Genomic DNA, 23,019 nt, shown 5'->3' on the forward strand with positions numbered 1-23,019 from the left:
GTACTCTGGGAAGACGAATATAACTTTACACACAAAACCCCCCAGAACGGTTCAATAAATTCGGGGAGTTTCACCAGTTGATTTTGCACTGCTTTGGTACCCGAAACAGGTCCAGGTGTTCGGTCCCTCCCAACCAGCCCATTTGCAGCCCAGACACATTGATAGGGCAGATCTTTTGGGGTTCTCCGGGTGCACCAAGATGCTCATACCAATCCCATAACCTTCTTTGTTCATGTGAGGGCTTTTGGGTATGGAGACAATGTGAAAAATGCTTCACCCTTGTGGAGGAGTAGAATAGGGCAGATGAAACAAATCTTGTATTACAGAGTTTGCACTACAGTGAGCTGTTTTACTGTTTACAGCAATTCTGCTTTCTCCATCAGTTAAGCAGAGCAGAAAGTAGTGCTACACAGGACTGACCATATATTGCTGGCATCATATCAGTCATATAGATTTAGGTAATGGAACACTGGGAATCTACCAAGACATCATGTGATTCTTCCACACTCACCAATTCTGAGTAAAATAGCAATTAAATGACTGACTTCAAACCACTGTCTTCCAACACTCTTCATTTAGATCCTCATTTTCCAAAGCACAGTATGTGCTGTAACAGCCCCATAAGAAGAGCCGGGGATTTTAATGACAATGGGTGTGCAAGGGAGACTTAAAAACAAGAGGTGCTGACACCTGGTCAAAAGTAGGGGTGGCTACCAGATGAAAATAGTTTTGAAGCTCAGAGTGGAGCCCAGTTTTCTGCAGTTGGAGCATTTTATTGCATTTTAAATTCACAGTTAAAAGCTCACTATACCCTGCCTAAAGTTCCCCAGCAAGTCATTCAGGAAGTTCGAGATTTCTCACCCTCCTTGAAGCTTTTCATTGCAGCGTTTTTCATGCAGCTGAAAAGCTCAACACACTTCAGGTCAGTAGAGCACAAGCAGCTTATGAGAACTTCAGCAGTATAAGAGTTCAAGGAAAATGCTTTAACAATGCAAATTCTAAAAGCAAAATGACTGCAAAACACGCAGTATGTTTCATAACCATCATCTGTGGTTACCTCATAAGCGCAACTTATCAAAAACACACCCAGCTAATATAACTATTGTAACAAGCTCCTAAGGTTTAAACACGCACCCCTCAGATTGCATGCAAGATGGCCTTTAATCAGTGTTTGCAAAAGCCAAAACCACAACGAGCCTCAACTACTCACATCGCGTTTCATTATTTGTTGATTCTTCTCCAGGGCTTTCTGCTCTGTAGTGGGATGTGCATAACACAAGTCCTCCTTGTGTGCATCCACAGAATGATTTCGGCATCTGTTTCCAAATGTACTTCCAGCAACAAGTTGCTTATCTGCAAGAAACCAGCATCCACTGTCTAATCCTCAAAGCTGCCAACAGAGCCAGAAAAAAAGATCACAGGTCTACAAAATGGGATTGAAAGACCTGGGGTTTAATTAGACAGTTAGATTCAGGGTAAGCATGAGACTAGTCTTCAGATACGTCAAAAGTTGTCAGAAGCAGGAATGGGATGAAATATTCCCATGTTCTGTAGGGGTAGGACAGACACAGAGAGTCGGAGTTGACATTATGTAAAACTTTAGAAAGGTGACGACAGCAAAACACAAACAAACTGCCTGGGTAAGTAGCACCATTGCAGCATCAGAAGGTTTAAAACCAGATTAAACAGAAGTCATGAGTATCTTCGGCAGAATTTATACTGTTTTTCCACAGTGAAACGGCCTGATGTCTGAAGTCCTTGCACCTCCTGTGATGCTCTGACAGAGCTGCAATTGCAGTCAGCAAAAATAGATGGATCTGCACAGAGAGGGAAAAAAAAAGGGGAAAAATCTGATGTCACAATTAATGCTATATGCTACCTGACTGAGGTAGCATATATATATAATTCCTCTTCTGAAGGAGAGGAATTAGAAATGCTTCTGTGGGATGTGATCAGTGTATTTTGGCATACCCTTGGTCCTCTAGAATCTTTGATGAGCGTGTGACACTTTTTGTACTTCAGTCTCATCTGTCTCATCCTTAAGACAAAATAAAATAGCTACCAAAATAATTTAAATGCGTTTTGGCATACCCTCAGTCATGTTACCTGATTATTCAAACACCTTACACAATTGTCAGACTTAAATGCTGACCTTTTTGCCCTGAGCTGGCCAAGTATCTACCCTCCTGTCCACCTATGTACTGCTTGCTATGGACTTTTTCACGGACAAGGCAGCTAGCTGGGTGTTCCCAACACCTTGCAGATACTACTGCCATCTGGGATCTCTGCTTACACAAGAAACATCGGGAGAAAATTATCTGAAGGAGGATGCTGTAATGTTGTTTGTGGAAAAACACAGTTAAACACAGTAACCCTTGCAGATGTCATGCAGGAGAAGCGTATTTTCTGCTGGATTCAGTTCTTCTCACAGTCAACTTCCTTCAACTCCACTCATTTTGAGGAGTCGATAGTCATCTAGATACAGTGTGTGTATGTTGGGGGAGAATGGGCTGAGAAAATAGATTCATTGTGATTGTTACTAGATGAAAAGTAAAAGCTCCGTGAACAATACGTAGTACTGCAGTGCTTTAACTGCAACCTTGGTATGCGTTAGCAAATAGGCAGTGATGGCACATGTACGGTATGCAGTGTGCTTGTGTGGGGGAAGCATCAGGTCAGCATTGAGGTTGTCCTTTGTACTACAAAGGAAGAGGATATGTTCAGTCTGCTGTCTGCTCTTATCAGCTGATGGCAGACGGAAGTTCCTACTAGAGGTGCAGAGCTTACTCCTCAGAGGTAAGGAAATGCTCTTTGTTGTCCTTAGGAAAGGGAGAGTCACCTAACTCCTTAGATCACTACGGTTTAGCAAACTTTGGCATTCACAGCTGTCAGTCTTACCACTACTTTCTACTTTGAAACCTCCCCTGATTTTCAGTTACTGCTGGAGCACACCAGATGTCCTCCTACATCCAAACCCTTGCTACACCTCTTTGGATAATTCCTTTGGTTTCCTTACACTCAATCCAGTATCATCCTCCTTTTACTTGTTGGCTCTGCTGTAGCACATAATATTCCCAGAGTAAGCTTCCATTGAATTTTTTACTCCTCCATGTTTATGTAAGCTCAGCTGTGGACACTGATAGAAGGATCATAGCAGTTGCAATCTACCAAGTTCTTAAAAATTTTTTTTACCATCATGCTGTAGCAAACAATATGTCCTAGGTCGGTGACTTCTGCTCCGGGCACAAAGCCAGTGCTTCTGGGATAGTAGCACCCAGTAAACTTTTCCCTATTAATACAGTCCTTGAAAAATGAGAAAACCAATACTACTTCAAAATTATAGCCAGCACCTACAGAACTGTATATTAAACAAAGAAGATACACAATTTCTCGTTTTGCAGAAAAATGTGTGCAGTTAACCGACTAACTTAGTCCCTTCATATCAGCGAGGTATGTGCTCAGCTGCTTTGGACATATCCCTTAGTGACGCTGAGATAATCTTACTTTTTTTTTAATTCAAATACCTCCTCAAAATCTATTTACTTTTGAATGTGTATTTCTCTGGCTACAAAGCATTTGAGGGCTTGGCTAACAGCCAGACTCAAAGCTCCCCTTAAGTCAGTATGAACCTTTCTATTGAATCTAACGAGATACAAAGGAGCCCCTAAGCAGCGGAAAGGCTCCCTCGCGTAAGCGTTCGTGTCATTTCCGCTGCTCTGACAAAATTCGCACATGGGAAATTGCCTCCTGGCTGCCAAACAAGAGTTGCGTCAGGACACAGGTGACGTCTGGTTTCAGAGTGCCAGTTTGTAAGCTGTGTGCTGTGAAAATTGCTGTTGTGTGTAAGCTGGTGCTGGCTGCTGGGAGGGAGCGAATGAAGCAATGGAGGATGAAAAGGAATAGTGACGGAATTAAAGAGTTGTAACTAAGGGATGCTTTATAGCAGCGAAAGGTTATCAAGGAAAAATGGGTTTCTGGGCCGTCCTTTGTAAGACTGAAATACAATGAAAAATGCCAATAAAAGACAACCTTTTGTTAAGATGGAGGGAAGAGAAAAAAAAAGCCTGGATTGCAGGCTGGAACTGATGCATTTAAGGGTCAAGGCATGTTTGAATTTGGACCTTATGTTCCCAGGAGAAGATATTCAACGGTTTAGAACTTATTTCAATACAGGAGTCTGAGAAAACGATTGGAAAGAATGCACTTCAAACAGGGATACCGGGGTGTCAACTTCTGTAGGAGACCAAAGAACTGGGAGGAAAGCTATAGAAGAATTACAATGTAATATAAATTAAAACATGAGGGACATCATCTGTTCATCAGTAGCAAATAATTATGGCTGCAGTGAAATTTGTTGTAAAGGTAGGAGTTAAATTGCCATGTAATAGAAATGGCACAATTTACTACTAATACCATCTTTACTTATTATAACAGTGATTTCACATTCTGGACAATTAGACGTGAATGTTTAGTGCAATAAAATTCAGAAGAGATTAAAAGTATATTCTCTGGGATTTTAGACTTTAACGATTCCTTTGAATGATCAGTTTCTTTCCTAAGAACTCAAAATTTAGATCCATGAAACTCTACAAGAAAAATCTCAAATACAGATTCACTTTTTAAAGCTGTCTTATACATGAGAAAAACTACTGGTGCTGTCATACCTATTTTAGAGCTTCTGTATTTAGTTTTTCCAAGACCTGTGGAATATGCTTCCTGCATTGCCTGTGTACCTCAATCCAGCAGCGTAGCAAAATTTGTGCCAGATTTCTGACCATGCGGCTAATGAAATCAATGAAGCCATCTGTGATTTAACAAGGCATATCCATAAGAACATCCACATATTAAGTCACAAGTATGAAAACAGAATCGTCATGAACTCCTAATCACAAACACGTCACCTCCCCAGAGGCTACTCAGCACTCCCGATGTTTGCTGTGATGCATTTTCAAGACGGCACAAGGCAGTTTCTGCTGCAAGAAGTCGCTCTTTGCATCTGTGGAACGACACAGGTTGTAGTGCAAACGTCTTCCTTGGTTTGAATATCCATTTTCAGATCTCTAATTCGAAGGAACGAAAGCACAAAATTCTGCCCCCCTCCCCTCGCCAATACTTTGTTGTCACGCTACAGCGGTCCCTCCACAAAATGTGTGTTAGAACACAGCAAGGGACGAATGAGTAAAACAGAATTTATTCCTAAAACAGTAAGTACAAGTTTTCTGACATCAGTACTCGTGAGACTGGCAAATAACAGGCCTGAATCCCTGTTACACAAAGCATCTGCAGTTCTCACCCATTTCTCCAAGTTGCATCTCTTGAAAATCAGGCAGCTCTTGCACCACGGTGATTCTGAATCCACTGTCCTCAAGACAGATGTTGGGGTGGTGTTTGATGTAGCTGCTCAGAAAATGGAGAGAATCTCTTTGGGGATGTTGGACCCAGCTGTCATGGAGGTTGTTTTAGAAGTTGTTTTATTCCATGGCTATGGAATAAAATAACATGAAAACACTGTCTGCAAATTTCAGTAAGGATTTATGTGATCTTGGTAGAACCAAGAACTTCTACAAACTCCTTCCTATCAAGATGGGGCTGTAACTTTAAACACACTTGTATGAGACAAACTTAAGATTTAGAAAAGTCCAGCAAAAGGGCCAAATTCTGCCAGTGAATGCACATACATGAAACTCCCCTGGAAACCAGAGCAATGCACTAGAACACTGAAAAGCAAAATTTGGTTCTCAATGTGTCCCTGAAGACTGTAATTATATTTCCCATTGTACTAGTAACATTAATTGAATGTTTAGCTGAAATCAAACTCATTACAAGTTAAATACAGTACCTAGTCTATTAGGATGGTGTTTATAATTATAGTCATAAAGCACTTGTAAAACATCTTCATTGCAGCAAATAGGTGGAAGTTGGGGTGTAGTGGCTGCTCTGCACCTCAGTTCATTCTTTGCATCTTTGTGTCTGAGGAGCACTGTAGGCTACAGTCACATACACCACTGAATTGTCTCCATAGCTAGTGCCAACGTTGCCGAATTTTAGAGGGACATGGCCTGCAATGGTTAGAAGAAAAATATAATGTTGCACACAAATTGTTACACAAGGTTTTTTCCAGTGCAGCTGGACCTTACTAAACATCCCTAAATCTAGAAACACACAGTAAAGATGTGCACTCTTATGCAAATATACCTGGTTATTGGCCAGCTTATTGGCCTGATAATACAATTTTAGCAATAAATCAGCCTTTGACAAGGCCTAAGAGACTACAGTCCCCCAGCTCTCTCAAAGCATCATTATAGAAAATGCCGAATCTGCTTTTGGTATTGCCCAAAGTCTTTCTGTCTTAAACTCCAACAGATGCCCTACTCAGCCTACTCACAGCTACACCAACTTTAGTGGATGTAGAGTAATCCCCAGAAGTGGACTTCTACCTTGGGCACATATGGAGGCCCCCCTAAAAGTACATAAGTGAAATAAAAATGTAGCAGCCTCTTGCCAAAGAGTTGTGTGCGCTGCAAGCCCTTGGCAAAGACTCTAGGTGTCCACACATCTAAAAGGTTGAAGAAATCTGATAAGGAGCACATATGGTTGATGTCACTTTTGCTCAGTTATGCGAATGAAGGAGTATCCAAATACAAGTATAAGCACTTGGCCTTTCTCACATTCAAAATAAATTTGATTTTTTTTTATAGTCATCTTCATAAAAATAGTAACACCCAAGCCCAAAAATTAGTTTTATAGTATTTTATTTGACATGGTTGAAGACACAAGAACACTCAAGATACAATCCAGACAGTTGTGAACAGCTCCAAACATCGGTGAAATCTGAATTTATCTTGCACAGAGGTGAACAAGACCACAATGGTTGGTTTTATAATATAGTTTAAGAATATTTCAAGCAGGTGAGTACTGTGACATTACGCCCAACAACTTTTATACTATTCATCTGCATTAAGCCACTTCATATCATAAATATGCAGCTTATCTTGGCGATTAAATCTCTGCAATATATAATTAGCCTTCTCATAATAATGCATTAAAACTCCTGTATATAAATACTGGTATATTCATACCAATGGAAACTGTCCTAACCATCACTGCACATTTATCATATTCTAGCACAATTCATCATTCTATCACAATTAGCTGCTAACTTTCAGCCTAGAGTTAAGTAACTTGGACCCAAACTTGCAAGTTGCCGCTTAGAGCAAAACTTCTGCCAAGGCATTCTGCTTTCCCTAAGGAGAGCAGGCCTTGTCTTTTCAACAGCAAGTGCACAATGTCATCTGAAACCCCTAACAAAAAAATGCTCTGCAGGCACTCTGCTGCAGAAGTATCAGAACTACTATTCTAAAAATTACTCATTTCCTAACAAATTTCATATTAATTTTACAGCCTAATATCCTTTATCAAAATGGGCATCCACATGCCACTTACAATGTAAAGTTCTTTAACCAGGTTATAGACTACAGACCACAGCATAATATTCTACTTACAATTCTAATTCCTTAGAGACACAAGCTAATTTTCCATTCTTAGATTTAAAGAGGGCAACGAGGACAGCTGGGATTTTGTTCAGTAGTTCAGTGCTCTGCAAAGATAAGCTTGATAGTGCTCTCAGCAGCCTGAATGAGGAAGTGCAAAAATATGCAAACCACATTTTACAGTTACAGTAAAGTCATTTCAGCGACAAACCCCTGCTTGGATCCATATGGAGTCTTACAAAAGGTGAATAAGAAAGGGCAGAGAATAGCTACCGTGCAGGGAACTATGCTTCAGAACCAGACACTGCCCTTAGCATTCCCTGCAGACAGACTGAAAACAGCACAAAACTCACGGGACACCTGATCTTGCAGTTCGCTTCCTCTTCGGCGGAGGGAGGGGGTGGCTGCAGCCATTTATTAGACCAAATTCTGTGTTAGCCTAAGGCCACCAGAAACAAATCTGTGCAGAACTGGACCAAATCAGTTTAACATAGGACGCAGACACTGAAGCCTACTTTTCGTTAAGAATTTTGTCTTTTGGTAGGTGGTACTGGTAGACAGAGACTAGGTCTTACCTACAGCTACAATAAATGAGCGTTGCCTGTCTTTGGAAGGTAGTTTTGTGTTTCCTTTTTTTCTTTCTTTAAAACTAGAGAAGATACTTAATAAAACCCCAAAACCTAGTGAAGAAAGCTGTGTAACCAGATCATACAATCTAATTTTAAACTTGGTTTTACAGGAGGATTTATCCATTATTATGATGAACTGCTGGAGATGGAATGGCCACCATCTGAAACAAAGAAATTAAAATCCCAGCAACATACTAGTGCATCTGTGTGATGTGCTTAACTGGTATGACTTGCATTGCAGGAAGAATGTTGTATTCTCTGACACACCAACATTTCTTTCCTATTATTATAAGATCAGCCTTTTACATTTCATATCTTACCATCTTTAAAAGCCTATAATTACAGAAGCTGATTGAGAAACTATGTTATTTAAAATTAACAGCTGAATGAAATCAACAGAGGCAAGGAGCATTTTTATACAAGAAAATAGCACTGTAGAAAGAAAGAGTCTGTACAATATTTAAATATTGTATATACATAAAATTATATTGTTCATAACTCATCTTAAAGTTTCTCTTGTTTGTAAACCATGGAAAGCAACACACAAAAAAATCCCAGTACTTAGCTTTTAAAGCATTTTGCAGGCAGCAGGAAACTGAATGCTAGCAAGCACACTTTGTAATTATAGAAAGTATCCAGCCAGATACTGTGACTAGCATTCTCCATAGTCTTTTTTTTTTTTTTTTTTTTTTTTTTTTTTTTTAAAGCTGAATGCAGAATGGATTTCACATTCAACTAGGGAATTCTGCAGAAGACACAGAAAACTCAATGCAAAATGCAGCAGACAAGTTCTGCAGCTCTTTACTGTGGAAAAACTCCAGGCTAAACACAGAAAGCTTAAGTGCAGGATTGGAACATAAATTAGTGAAATAATTGATAAAGCTTTCATTTCCCAAAGTGTCAGTAATGGATTTAACTCATGCCCAACTTACTAGAAATGAAGGTTTGGTTTAACAATTCACACTGAAAAGTTTCAAAAATGTAATGAATTCCAGCAGGTAATCAGGCAGCTCTGTATAAAAGGTCTGAAAGTGTCAGCGTTTTAGGGTGATTCTAAGGTTAGTATCAGTCTGCCAATTTGGAGTGGGATTTGGATTTGAATCTGAAGCTGTCAGTTCACGGCAGATATAGATTGCAGGTTTCAGAAGTTAGCCACCTGTAGAACTTTGCAAAATAAAAACTGTTCCAGTTACAGAAGAAATTTTCAAGGTGAACGTGCTCAAGAAAACATTTCCAGAAAGTTATTATTTGGAAAACAAAATGTTACTGTGACCATCATTGTATTTAACCTGCGTTAGAGTTGTGTGCTCATAGCCATGTATGATAGGAATGCTTTATTTAATGCTAATTGTAGCTTCATTCTCTCGGCTTCTGCCTTCCACTTTACTGCCCATTCAACTCAACCCAGAAATGTATTTTACTGAATTAAAATGTTTGCTACTCAAAATATAATACAGTGCTTTTATCTGGTCATTTTCTCTCTTTTAAGTTGTTTAAATCTTCCTGGACAGCCATCATCTAATTGTACTTCCAAATCTTAACACAGGGATTAACAAGAGAAGAAATATAATCACTTGGAGAAGTGCTTGATAAACCAGATGGGTCAGAGAGACCTTGACACGGCTGGAGAAATGTGCAGACAGGAACCTTGCAGAGTTCAACAACGGGAAGCACGAAGTCCTGAACCTGGGGAGGAACAGTCCGATGCACCACTATATGCTGCAGGCCAACTGCCTTGGAAAAAGCTTGGCAGAAAAAGACCTCGAGGTCTTGGCAGACACAAAGTTAAGCGTGATCCAGCAATTTGCCCTTGCAACAAGGAATGCCGATAGCCTCCTGGGGTGCATTAGGAAGAGTGTTGTCAAGGAGGTCAAGGAAAGTGATTATTCCCCTTTATTCAGCCCTGGTGAGACATCTAGAGTGCTGGGTCCAGTTGTGTGCTTCTCAGTACAAGAGAGACACGGACATACAGAACTGAATCCAGCAAAGGGTCATAAAGATGATTAAGGGATTGGAATATCTGTCATGTGAGGAGAGTGAGAGAGCTGAGACTGTTTAGACTCGAGAAGGCTCAGGGGATGCTAGGAATGTGTATGAGTGCCTGATAGAAGACAGTAAAGAAGATGGAGCCAGATGTCTCGGAGGTATCCAGTGAAGGAACAAGAGGCAATGGTCAAATTGAAACTCAAGAAATCCCTTTTAAACTTAAGAAAAAAACTTTTTTTCAGTGAGGGTTGTCAAATACTGGAACAGGTTTCCCAGAGAAGTTTATGCATCTCCATCTTTGGAGATATTCAAAACTGGACAGAGGATCCTGCTCTAGCTGACACTGCTTAGAGCTGAGAGGTTGGACCGGATGTTGCCTCCAACCTCAACTATTCTGTGATTCTAAGATTTCAGATGAAGACTAATAAAAATAAGTTTATTAGAAGACCCAAAAAGAGAAATAGCTTTGTTCTTAATAATTTCCCAAAGTATAGTGAGGGTAATGCTACCTATTTAATCCAACAGCTAGTTCTGAGAGCTTTGACAATAAAGGCCTTGTTTTCAAACTGGAGCAATCAATATTAGGCTCCTAAACTATATATATATATACACATTTCCTAAATCTAATTTTAAGGATTTCTGAGGATTTTCTTTTCAAGGGGATCTCAGAATTTAAGAAACTCAGTTCCCATTTCTTTAAGTCATTGATTTTCAGCACTTAAAATTTTGAAAGCACAGGGCAAAATCAAAAGAACAAAATACTTTTACTAATTTGTTCCCATTGCCAGAGGATGGTGCTGTTTAAACAGATATCCCACACAGATACACCCCCTACAACCACCAACGTGGGTTAGTGGGGTTTTCTTGGGAAGAAGAGGAAGAAGAACAAGAACAAGGCAAAAAGATTACAATTTTATATCTTTTTAACTAATCTTCAGGACTTAACAATAATCAGTATTTATTTAATAAAGCTAGATCTTTAAGCATGCTTGAGTAACTTGGGAACTTTTACTACCTCTGGAACCTTTGCTTCCCAAACTTTTTAAGCGTCTTTCAAAATCCAGTCTTTGGTCCTCAAAGGGCACAAACATGACATACCCCACCTTACCAGCTGTTCTCATATAGCCTGCTGAAATTCAAGTTGATTACGTGATATATGAAAGTCAAAAAATGGAACAGTAGAAGATCAGTCTCACAAACAGGCTGTGGTGGGGAAAATGGGCTGTTAATAGTTTAAGAAATCAATACCAACTTTGACACTCTTAGAGGTGGCAACATCAATAGCCATGGCTTTGATTTCAGTGTCCCCAAACTGCATAAGTGTTTTGATCTCCCGCCGATTTGGCACTGAAGCATCAGTTCCTGTGAGATCCAAGCGAAGGGTGCCACACTTTTTCACTCCAGATTCGGTGATGAAGCTGACATTATCTTGTTCTGAGCTATAGATATTGATCACTATTACTAACTGAGAAGGTTTGGCAGGTGTGTAACTGCGTGTCACAGTTTCTCCAAGGGCTACAGATTGGTCGGCTGAGATAAATTTGTCAAAGACATCAGTGCACCAGCGTGTGCCATCTTTGATTAGAAGCTTCTCAGGTGGATGCTTCCCTTCCACAAACCGATTGAGCACACCCACACCATAAGTGAGAGGTGAGCGCCGCACTTTGATGACAGCAGGGTCTAGACCAAAAAGAACAGCTCCTTTGAGGATAGTGAGCCCCACATCCTGAGGAATGATGACCCGACATCTCGAACCAAAAGCACTCTGGACAGCTTGCTGGAGTAAGGGGGATTCAGCGAAGCCACCCACCAGGAACAGAAACTTGACATTGGTCACTTCTGGCTTATCAAACACATCACCTAAACAGAAACAGAGTCCATTCAATAGGGAAAAATCCACTGTGACAAGGCAATGCAGGTTGAACTCCTAATGTCTGAGTGCACTGAAGTCCCATGCACATGCACCAGATCTGAAACTGCCACATCTATGCCCACGTTGCCACTCTCAGCACGTAGTAGTTCCACTTCCGTAGTCTCTTTTATACTCTATTTCACTGAGAATGGAACTTACCTCAAAGCATAAAATATTTCTGAAGTGGTATTTACTGGTAGAGACTAAATAAAAATTCTGTTTTAAAGGGAGAGACAGGTTCCTTGCAAAGAAATCCTACCAGTCCCATTATGGGAAGTAGGGAAACAGACATCATCTTGCCGCTTCAAGTATCAGTGAGACATTCCCAAACCCAACCGATTCACATACGCGTTATTGCATTCCAGATAAGTCACCCCATTTTAAATTTCACTTATTATTTCTGACCCTAACATCCTAACCACAATAAGTACCATCTGCAAAATAATACTTCCTTACATTTTTACAGATGTTCCTTCTTAGCTTAAGCCATATCCCCTACTTTCAAGAAAATCATGCCATTCAGTCGTAGGCTCACCCTTAGTTCAAATAACTAAGGCAGCATGACCAAGTTATCTGTCACAACTATTGTAATTCTAGGTCTCTCCCCCCCTGCTCACATATAAACTGTTCTGTACTAGCTGTCTTACTAAGTTGCGACCTCTGAAATTTACCTAATAATTCCTCACATATAGTGAGCAAAGCTGGATATTCCTTTTCAAATACGATTGAATCAGTGCTTTGTAAGGTGTGGAACAGCAATACTTTGCTCAGTACATATATTATACTCTACTTGATACAAATCCAATCTTCCACCAGGAAGACTTTAAATAATTTCCCAATAAGCCTATGTCACTTTCCATTACTGGATAAATAAATTCAGTGCTGCTTAAGCCATGGCTGGAAGTACCTCTACGATGATGCATCATTTATTATTTGTGGTTTAGAGACGTCAGTAATTTGGATGGTCATGAACAAATGTGACCTTCCGCTCAGGAGGAATTAACTAGATGTCTTAATAGCAAGAATAATCAGAAACTAGTTACAGGTCTAGCATTATTTAGTAGTTTCCTGAAACAGGAAAAAGAAAAGCAGGATCTGTGTTAGTCAGTACATTTCAGCCTTCTGAATGCTTGCAGCCCTGGAAGTAGAGAATAATTGAAGCTTAGGCAGTAACAGGACTGAATCAGACTCAATAACTAGTACTAGAACTAGGTAGGAATACATGTTAAGGTGATGTTCCTTACTTTTATTATTTTCCTAACTAGCTCGTAGAGAACTGCAAGTTTCACAACTAAATTCCTTGCCTGCATTTGGTGCATATTGGTTTGAAACAGGTAAGCAAAGCTTCAGTTTCAGCTCAGACAGAAAGTGGAATTACACACAGATACATACTAAGGTGCTGAACAATCTGGTCGATTGTAGGTTTGAAAAGAGCATTCATTGCATCTGGGCTCATTCTCAGCATTCCCTGGGAGGACCACTTCACAAAGTCCACACTGGAAAAGAACAGTTAGAAAGTACATTAAAAAATTACAGCTGAGCTGTAAGAAACAGCCAAGCACTCATAAGACACACCAAATAAGTAAATGAATGAGTTTATGGAATCTGCATGCATTTTGCTTGGAAGAAAGTGCCTCACCTCACCCTAGCCCCATATCAACTGCAGCAATGTAAAATTTCAAGGGAGAATTGTTATTTTTGCTTGTCTAATTGTTGTTTTCTTTGCCTGATTGCCCTCTGTAGAATTACCAATGCTCAGCTGCTCCCTGAAACAGCTGGCAGTCAATCCAGTGCTTGCTCGTCTGAAACAGCACTGATTCATCCCCAGAAGGGCAACATTTAGATTACAGCAGTAGCAGGCCAAAGACACTGGAAACACACAAGGAAAACAAGCAAGCATGGGAAGCCTCAGGAAGCAGAAGGGAGCACAGCACTTTTAATGAGGCATAACATTTGTTAAGTGAATACAGGCATTATGTTGTTCCATCATGGATACAAATCCATGTAGTTCAGTAATCTCCTCCTCATTCATGCACATTATATGTCACCTTTATACTCTTTCTATCCCGTTATCCAATTAATTTCATTTTATTTGAAAGGAACATTTAGCATTCCCTCTGAGAGCCACCATTAAGACTATTATAAGAAGGAGATGGTCTTGTGAGGGGGAATATTTCCAGAAATTTTTAATGATTTCAGAACCTCAGTGTCATTTAGGAAGTATCTCTTGAGCTTGATTCCAAGTCATTTAGGCTTAAAGTACATTTACCAGTAACTTTCGGAAGAGATGCAGGAGTTTCAGCCTGCACACGACAGTCAACATTCACCGGATTAAAAATATACAGAAAGAAGCTAAGATGCAGGTACTAAATATCACTTCTGCTCTCAGGTCCCAAGCATTCTGCCCCAGATTTGCAGGCTCTCTTGTTCATTCTCTTTTATGCCATTAACTTCTAGGTCTCCTAGATAATTTCAAAAGATGCAAAATGCCCGCTTCTACTTTCTCCTCATTTCCTTTTCTAGAGCAGCCTGTGATCTTGTCATTTAGGGTGCCTTCTTGATATTGAAAATCATGAATTAAAATCTCTGGAGGGGATTATGCCTCCCCACTTACCAAGCATATTATCTAACTGGTAAAAGTTTAGAAGAAAAGAAAGCCTGCCATCACTTCGAAAGAAGAATGCTTTCTCCTTGCAGATCTCTCTGCAGTAGTATATGTTTTCACCAGTGACCTGGTATCATTAAAAACTTTCCTCAAGCCATTAATATATTTACACATCTCACTCAAGATCTTGGATTTGTTCCAGGGCCCAGGCCTCTAAAAATTAAGGTTCTAGGTAACTAACCTTTAGACATCAAATTCTGTACCTGATCTGATGTTCCTAATTAACACGTAAGGGACTCATATGGTCAAATTCAGGGAAGTGATGCAGTGGTGGCCTAACAAAAGTCATAGAAAGCAATACCAGGAGAGTGCAAGTATTGTATAGAAAAGCTTTTGCAAGAGATTGATCAGAACTTTTCATTCTGGAAACTCCACTTCAGGCAATCTCATTTTCTCATCCTTATATTACATTTTTACATTATTATCTTTCAGTCTACATGTAATTAGGATATTTTAATTATTTGTCTTTGCTACCAGTAGTTAATTCTGCATCCATTTGGGTTCAGTCGTCTACTCACTTGCTTTTCCTCAAGGCGTGTTCTACACTGTGACCCCGAAACTTCTTGTAATAGTCAATGAAGGAGAAAGGCAGAGTGATGTTTAGTGGATTGGTCCTGTCTGGAGCTGCTGCCCGTTTACGAGACTCAAATGCTATCATGAGATCTACCCAGGCAGCAGGACGCTTGATTTTAAATTGATCAATAAAATCTTCTCCAAATATTTTACACAGGAGCTTTTCAAATTCATAGTCCACACCTAGAGAACCATATGGCCCACCTGTATTACAAACAAAACACAGCTTTAATATTCTGAACAGCTTGTTAGGTTTCAAGTCGAGCAAATACACATCAGATCGACATTACTAGGACTGTCATGGGAGAAGGTCTACAGAATGAGATATCTTTCCTAAATATAACAGTTATTCTAGTACAGAACATAATCTACCTTTGCCTCACTTTTACTCCTATACCATCAGCCACTGTAACACTAAAAACCAGAAACATTTTTATTAGAAGCAGAGGAAACTGCCTCCTTATCCACACATGAGAAGGTGTAGGTTGGACTCATATTTGGGAGTAGACAGACTTGATGTATGCTATCCTATGCTCTTACTAGGTTGTTTCCTGAGGTAGTCTTACAGACGCTAAGACTGAGAAGGCTCAGTGATGAACCATACAGATGAAGATTAACTTGGTATAGAGACACAGCAACAGATAACAGGATAACTCATGAGCTTAACAGGACAAAGGGGATCTGGAGTTCAGGAAGGGAACAACATTCAAGGAATTGCACTTTGTATCTTTGTTGGGGACTGATCATTGTGCGTTTTATCCAGATGATAGTAGACCCTCCTTGTTACACTCCCTGTGAAACTACTGGAATACATAAGAGTTCCTTTAAATCTAGGGAAACTTCTGTTCTGCCAATAGTCACTTTACAAGGATCTTGTTGTGACACCCAGCTATTCACATCTCCACAGTACATCTCTGAATACCTGGACAGAGCAGCAATACACAGGTGACCTCTCAAAGGACAGGAAGATGAGGACTGTACTAGCAGAAGTCAGATCAGGACCATGGCAGGAGGTCATGGTCTGAACGGGAGTGAATAACACAGGAGATGGCAGTTTCTTACTCTCCCAATGTGAGGTTTACCATCCAAAAGCATCAGAAGCGTTAAGTGATTTACCCACGTCTGCTCATCAGCAGCTAGGTTATACTAATTTTGAATGCTGGTCTTATTTCAGGAAGAACTGTTAATGAAATGTAGTGAATAATAAAGGCATACATTTCCTTCACTGACAAGTCAAAATATTACATAAATAAAGCAAGGAGTGGAAGTGACGTCACCTGTTGCCTTATACAGCTCCTTAAGATGTCCTTCAGGGAGCCTGATCTGATGGACAGTCATATCAACTGTTCCTCCTCCACTGTCAACAACGATGTAACGGTCACCTAGTTTGCCGAAGGAATAGGCAAATGGTATTTACATTAGCATTATCACAACAGTATATTGCAATGACAGCTTCTCAGGGGCATTATCACCATGAGAGATAATGACTTACAGAAAGGCATGAATGTCTGTGCTGAAGACTTCATCTTTATTAGTAATTTTAATGCAACGATTGATAACAATATGAAACTCAGATGTCAAAAGTTATTGATTTTGCACAGATGAAAAGCAGATTAGTGGAATTGCTCATGCTGCTGGTGTACATTCTAGTGGACTACCAAATTAATGCTATGGCGTGTTTACAAGGCCTATTCTGAGGAAAATATTCTGGTTGCATTTTAAAACCTAGATTCCTTTCTACCATCTCCTTAATAAACCATATTTTGCTAGAGCATACAGAATTGCAGTTCAGCCTTAGTAACTAAGAGCAGCACATGAACTTGTATTTTTTTTCTTTTCCTATTTATAATCACTGTGAGAACAAAGCCATGCACAGCACATTTGTGGGAAACACTATTATTTGCCCGCAATATGAAACCAATGAGAACAAAGTTTATTCAAGAAAGGACACTACCTTCCTCCAGTTCGGACCAGATCTCTCCTATGACATTTTCCACCAAAAAAGTACGACTCTGTCGATGACGACGGATGTGTTCCTTAGCTAGTCATTGACAGAAAAAAAATTACTGAGTATAAGAAAGCATGAAGAAGTTGTTATGCTGCAGGATACAAGTGCAAGCAGGCTGACAGATCTATAGGTATCACTTCTTAACAAAGCAAACGAACAGAAATTATTGCATTAGAATCAGCAGTATTATAACGTTGATCCTAGAAAGAAGGAAAAAAAGGAAAAATGTTTTTCAGCTGCACTGACCTTCCTTGATATCAACTGAATTAAAACCAATAACCTAATACAAAAGCTATAAACAGGTCTGTAATTTTTTTTTCATGTTCTGGTTTTATAAAGCACTGCCTGGAACCGGGGGGGCTCGCAGCCAGCCATGCTCGGTGCAGCCTCTGCATCCCCAGCCTGCTGCCAGACCCATCTGCACTGCCTGGGGCGTGGAGACAGTCCCCACAGGTCCAAAAGCCACTGCAGATTTTGGGTTCTCAGGCAAAGACACCTCCCAAGCCTTTCAGGATGTTGGTCTGTCTCAAAATAAGCAGCCAAAAGCACTGTTTCTCAGATTTAGAACTTCTTAAGGCCACAGTGATCACGAAGTCTGACCCTCATAATATTGTAAATATATACCCATTAAAAATTAAGCATAATCTAGCAATCCTATTATAACAATCAGTTAACTTACAAGACTTAATTGCTACTTAGACATTTAAAAGAAGCAGAACAGTCTGTGAAGAGAAAGCAGAGTAGTGAGAGCCTTTCCTATTATGCTTCTGAATCAACCTCTACAACTGAATGATCAAAAAAATCATTCCCTGTGTAACCTCCACTCACCTTTAAAGGCACTTCTATAAAACACGAGAGAAGTAGAGAGGCATCCTGTCATGCATGAAAATACCATTCTTTCTGAAAATATCAGCATGCATATCACAGAATGCATTTTGCTTCTCGTTTCTGTAGTGCCTATCATCAGAAAAAGACCAGCGGCTCCACTTGCACCCGCACCCTCCCCATAAAGACCCTGTGATGCAGACAAGCTGCATTAGCCTTGCTGCGCCGACTTAGCAGCACAGAGCGAGAGCTTAAACGATGAAGCATACAATGACAGAACAAGCACTAGGTCCAAACAAGGGCCTGACACAGAACCCATAGAAGTCCATGGGAGTCTTTTCATTCACTTCTGTGGGCTGGAAGTGAACACAAAAGCCAGTCTTTAACTACGACTGAAGTAAGGTTATCCTGGCTACTATGAACAGTAAAATTTTTGTTTTGACTCTACAGCAATAATATGGTCCTTGGAGTGCTTCTCTCTGTTTATATTTAAAGGGTTTTCCTCCTTAATCTGTTCTCAGCTTGTCTTGGGTGCCTGCCATGACTTTATGAAATTTTAATTCTAACTTCAAATTAATTCACTCCAAACTTTGTTTTCATTAGTTTTGACATGAAACTTTTCTCATCCCCAAGACCTTTCACCATACAAAGTCAAGAAGGAGAATGGTACCCTCCCATCCAAGAGAAAACCCGTTAGCAGAAATCCACGAGCTGCCAGATTCTGCTCAGCTTCAAAACCTTAACCAGAGAAACTCTTTTATTTTATTATTTCCCCAGAGGCAAACCCCTGTGTAGCCTGAAAATGAGTTCATATAACATCGCATGGAACTGGAATGGTTCAGGACGTGAACAAGGGGTCAGAAGCTGAGGGGCCCCTGAAGGGACTGTGTCCTGAAAACAGCTTGTGTCCTGCGCTCTGCATGGGCCTCTGTAACGCTGAACACAACTGACAAGTGCTGGCGAGGAGAGGCATGGGTTTGAGAGAATGATGTGGTGACTCTGCCTAACTAAAAAAAAAATACCCTCCAGTAAGTACGGGAATAGCTTTACTAGCTTAATCTTCCATTTGCCTGGAAGTGACCTAGTAAATGTGATAAAATACAAATTCTTCTGAAAAAATTCCTTCTGGGATTGATTGGCACACTACCACCTATATGGGCAACTGCTACAATTCACACAGACGGGAAATCTGTGCATTATACAGCAATCGCATCTCACCTGCTGCTTTGTTCTCCTTTATTTTTTTCCTCTCCTAATTTCCTCCAATCTCAGGTAGAATACCAAGCTGAAAAATCTTTGGTGATGAAGGATCATTTGTCAAATGACCTACACTGTGGTCCAATCTGTCCCTCATGGTAAGTCAAATCTTCAAACATTGATATGAGCAACAGACCCCAGGTCGATAAATCAGAAGTGCCGTATCTAGTCATTCTTCTAAAAGCAGATAAATTTATTGCTATATTCCAATACCATGTGTTCCCCTGAGTGTTGAAAGTAATTAATTATATTTCCTAAAGATGCCATCAAAAAAGTGTCTGCCAAAACTCTGGAACACCTCAGACTAATAGTCTCATTAGAGATGCAGTTATTTAAAACCGCTTCAATAATGCAGCTAGTCGAATACATAATTGTTCCCAACAAATTAAATTAAAAAAAAATTATCCCACATGAAGTATTGATTTTAATTAAGTCAGAAAAGTACTGTTGTGAAAATAGTAAGAGACTCCCACAACATGCCAATTAAGGCAAGGCAGTGAAGCTACCTGCACGATAAAATTCAGCTGCATGCAAACATGTCTGCTGGATCAACGCCTGAACTAGTCTAATTGCAGTAAACAGTGAAACAGTTCATAAAAGCAAACTGATGTTAGCCTGAAACATTTCAAGAGAGCAAAGACAATGAGAAATGGTAAGAAAACAGCCGTCATGGAGAAAGTAAACCTAGACATAAGAATCTAAAGAAGTGAGTTAATAGAAGAAGTACCCTGTGTAAATCCAGTTCCAGTAGTGTCACTTGGGCTATAACCATTGACAGGCGCCCTGCTACTCAGGTCTATCATCTGGTGCAGGCGGAGCTTTCGGCAGTAGATAGAGGCAGCCTCGGGTTCCAGGGCAATGATCAATTGCTCGGGATTTTCAGGAGATGCCAGTCCTGCCTGCGAGAGAGAATTGATCAGAGAAGTGGGGCGGGAAACACAGCATCCTAGCAGACCCCTTTCAGCAAGTGAACAACCCTTTCCCCAGCTCGCGGTTTCGGTTAGGTCAGCCCTCCGAGTCCAGCAAGCAAAGGGGCTGCTGCCACCGGCTAAAGAACTTGATCAGGGAATCGTCCTGCCAACAATGTATAGCACAACTTCACAGGCTGTAACAGGGAAGTATGCATGCACTTACCATGCTAAGGTTCTAACCGAGCAGCTGGGTACTTGACAGGTAGAGAAAGGAAGAAAGTCATTTTGAAACCTGTAATGAATGGCCTAAAACCCAAACTCCTAATTAACCCATGAATCCGCCTCCCTAAGAGGGGCCCTCAGTGTTCTTTAAGAAATAAAGGAATACCTTTGGCCTCTCCTCCCCACAACAATATTTTAAGCATGCCTTTCCTTACATCCCAGATATACAGTCCTTGCCGAAATGGACTCCCTGCACAGTGTAGCTTACTAGGAGTATACGATACACTTTGCCAGTAATGCATCTTCTGACTTAAACCCAACATTTTCTATTTCAAAGTGCATTGCTTTTAAGCACGTTCACTTTCATAACATCTTCAAAATGCCCAGTATATTCAAGGACTTAAAAAATAATAGGGCAGGTTCCCTAAAATGTAATGAGAACAAGGCTAAAAATAATCCCACATAAATTCAACATTTGCCATTCTTTCTATTTTCTTCCTGGATTTTCAGCCTGCAGACACATAGATTTTCAAGAAGCCACAAGTTCTCATGTAATCACATCACTCTCAGAGCTGAGCTTAGGGAAAAATATCAGAAAGCAATTGACAAAATTGTGTTTTCATCTCTTTCCTCCTGTACTTCTCCCTACTGTACGATTTTCTGTTAAAATAGGTAACAATACCTTTCCACTCTTTCTGCCCAACATTTGGTTTACCTGCTATTGTTTTTCAATTAAGTGCCTCAGTACTAAAGCATGCTAGCAAACAAATACATGAATGAACATTTTGCTGCTTCCATGGTCAGTTAGGGCAAACCTTCACTTCAATTCATAACACACACACTGTGGTGGCTCCAGAGCATCCCCGAAAGAAGGCAGACTCACATGGAAAGACTGCAGACCTGGACTGGAATTTGGCTTCCTTCACACAGCTACATTGTGGGCTGTGGGAACTGCTGGCTAGTTTACACCTGCAGCTAGAAACTCAAAGTAAAGCTTGTTCAAAAAGCAATTCTGGGGTAAAACTTAGAGATATAAAATTGTCTTTCACACTGACTCATTTTGCCCTCTCCATCTTAAGAAATAAGATAAATAGATTTTTATGGAAAGCATCTTCCTCATTGTTGATAACAAAAAAGGAAAAACAACAACAAATAAATTCCAAAATAAGAAAGTAAGGGTTAAACTAGTTATGGTTGCTCATTATTTTAAAAACACACCTCATGACTGGGATTATGGTTACTTTAAATCCTTTACTGCTGCTGGGCAAAACCTTCTGCTTCAGTTACATGCACTGGCCTCAACAGTGTGATCTCAAATTAGTGGAACTGTCTGGGAAGGAGAATACTGTGCAAATATCGCAGAATATCAAACCTTTCCAGCTATGTGGCAACACATATTGAAAAAATATTATATTGAAAAGAATGTTTGCAACCAAACTTTCAAAATTTGGAAAACGCAGATTTTTACAGCAGCCAGAATAACCCTAAAAGATATAAAGAGACTATCACAGAATCACTAAGGTTGGAAAGGACCTTCAAGATCATCAAGTCCAACCATTAATCCAGCGCCACCATGTCCCCTAAACCATGTCCTGAAGCACCACATCCACACGTTTTTTGAACACTTCCAGGGATGGCGACTCCACCACCTCCCTGGGCAGCCTGTTCCAATGTTTGACCACTCTCTTGGCGCAGAAATTTTTCCTAATATCCAATCTAAACTTCCCCTGGTGTAACTTGAGGCCATTTCCTCTCGTCCTATCGCTGGTTACTTGGGAGAAGAGACAAACACCCTCGTTGCCACAACCCCCTTTCAGGTAGTTGTAGAGAGCAATAAGGTCTCCCCTCAGCCTCCTCTTCTCCAGACTAAACAACCCCAGTTCCTTCAGCCGCTCCTCACAAGACTTGTGCTCCAGACCCCTCACCAGCTTCGTTGCCCTTCTCTGGACACGCTCCAGCACCTCAACGTCCTTCTTGTAGTGAGGGGCCCAAAACTGAACACAGTATTCGAGGTGCAGCCTCACCAGTGCCGAGTACAGGGGCACAATCACTTCCCTCCTCCTGCTGGCCACACTATTTCTGATACAGGCCAGGACGCTGTTGGCCTTCTTGGCCACCCAGGCACACTGCCAGCTCATGTTCAGCCGGCTGTCAACCAGCACCCCCAGGTCCTTTTCCACCGGGCAGCTCTCCAACCACTCCTCCCCAAGCCTGTAGCATTGCATGGGGTTGTTGTGACCCAAGTGCAGGACCCTGCACTTGGCCTTATTAAACCTCATACAGTTGACCTCTACCCATGGATCCAGCCTGTCCAGATCCCTCTGCAGAGCCCTCCTACCCTCCAGCAGATCAACACTCCCGCCCAACTTGGTGTCATCTGCAAACTCACTGAGGGAGCACTCAATTCCCTCATCCAGATCATTGATAAAGATATTGAATAAGACCGGCCCCAGAACCGAGCCCTGGGGAACACCGCTTGTGACCGGCTGCCAGCCGGATTTAACGCCATTCACCACAACTCTCTGGGCTCGGCCATCCAGC

General features: G+C 40.7%; 1 protein-coding gene across 1 annotated transcript in view; it reads right to left on the reverse strand.

Moving 5' to 3' along the window:
• Positions 1-11,330: 11,330 nt before the first annotated feature.
• HSPA12A (heat shock protein family A (Hsp70) member 12A) overlaps positions 11,331-23,019 on the reverse strand; it is a gene marked incomplete at both ends in the record, with an annotated part of 44,076 nt that continues 32,387 nt past the window's right edge. Inside the window, 6 exons of the mRNA XM_082002319.1 lie at positions 11,331-11,965; positions 13,410-13,513; positions 15,201-15,459; positions 16,533-16,637; positions 17,210-17,296; positions 20,073-20,244. Of these exons, the coding sequence (XP_081858445.1) occupies positions 11,331-11,965; positions 13,410-13,513; positions 15,201-15,459; positions 16,533-16,637; positions 17,210-17,296; positions 20,073-20,244 (1,362 nt within the window). The remainder of the gene's footprint in view (positions 11,966-13,409; positions 13,514-15,200; positions 15,460-16,532; positions 16,638-17,209; positions 17,297-20,072; positions 20,245-23,019) is intronic.

The sequence above is a fragment of the Phaethon aethereus genome (genome assembly GCF_964289735.1).
Source record: "Phaethon aethereus genome assembly, chromosome: 7".
Lineage (NCBI taxonomy): Eukaryota > Metazoa > Chordata > Aves > Phaethontiformes > Phaethontidae > Phaethon > Phaethon aethereus.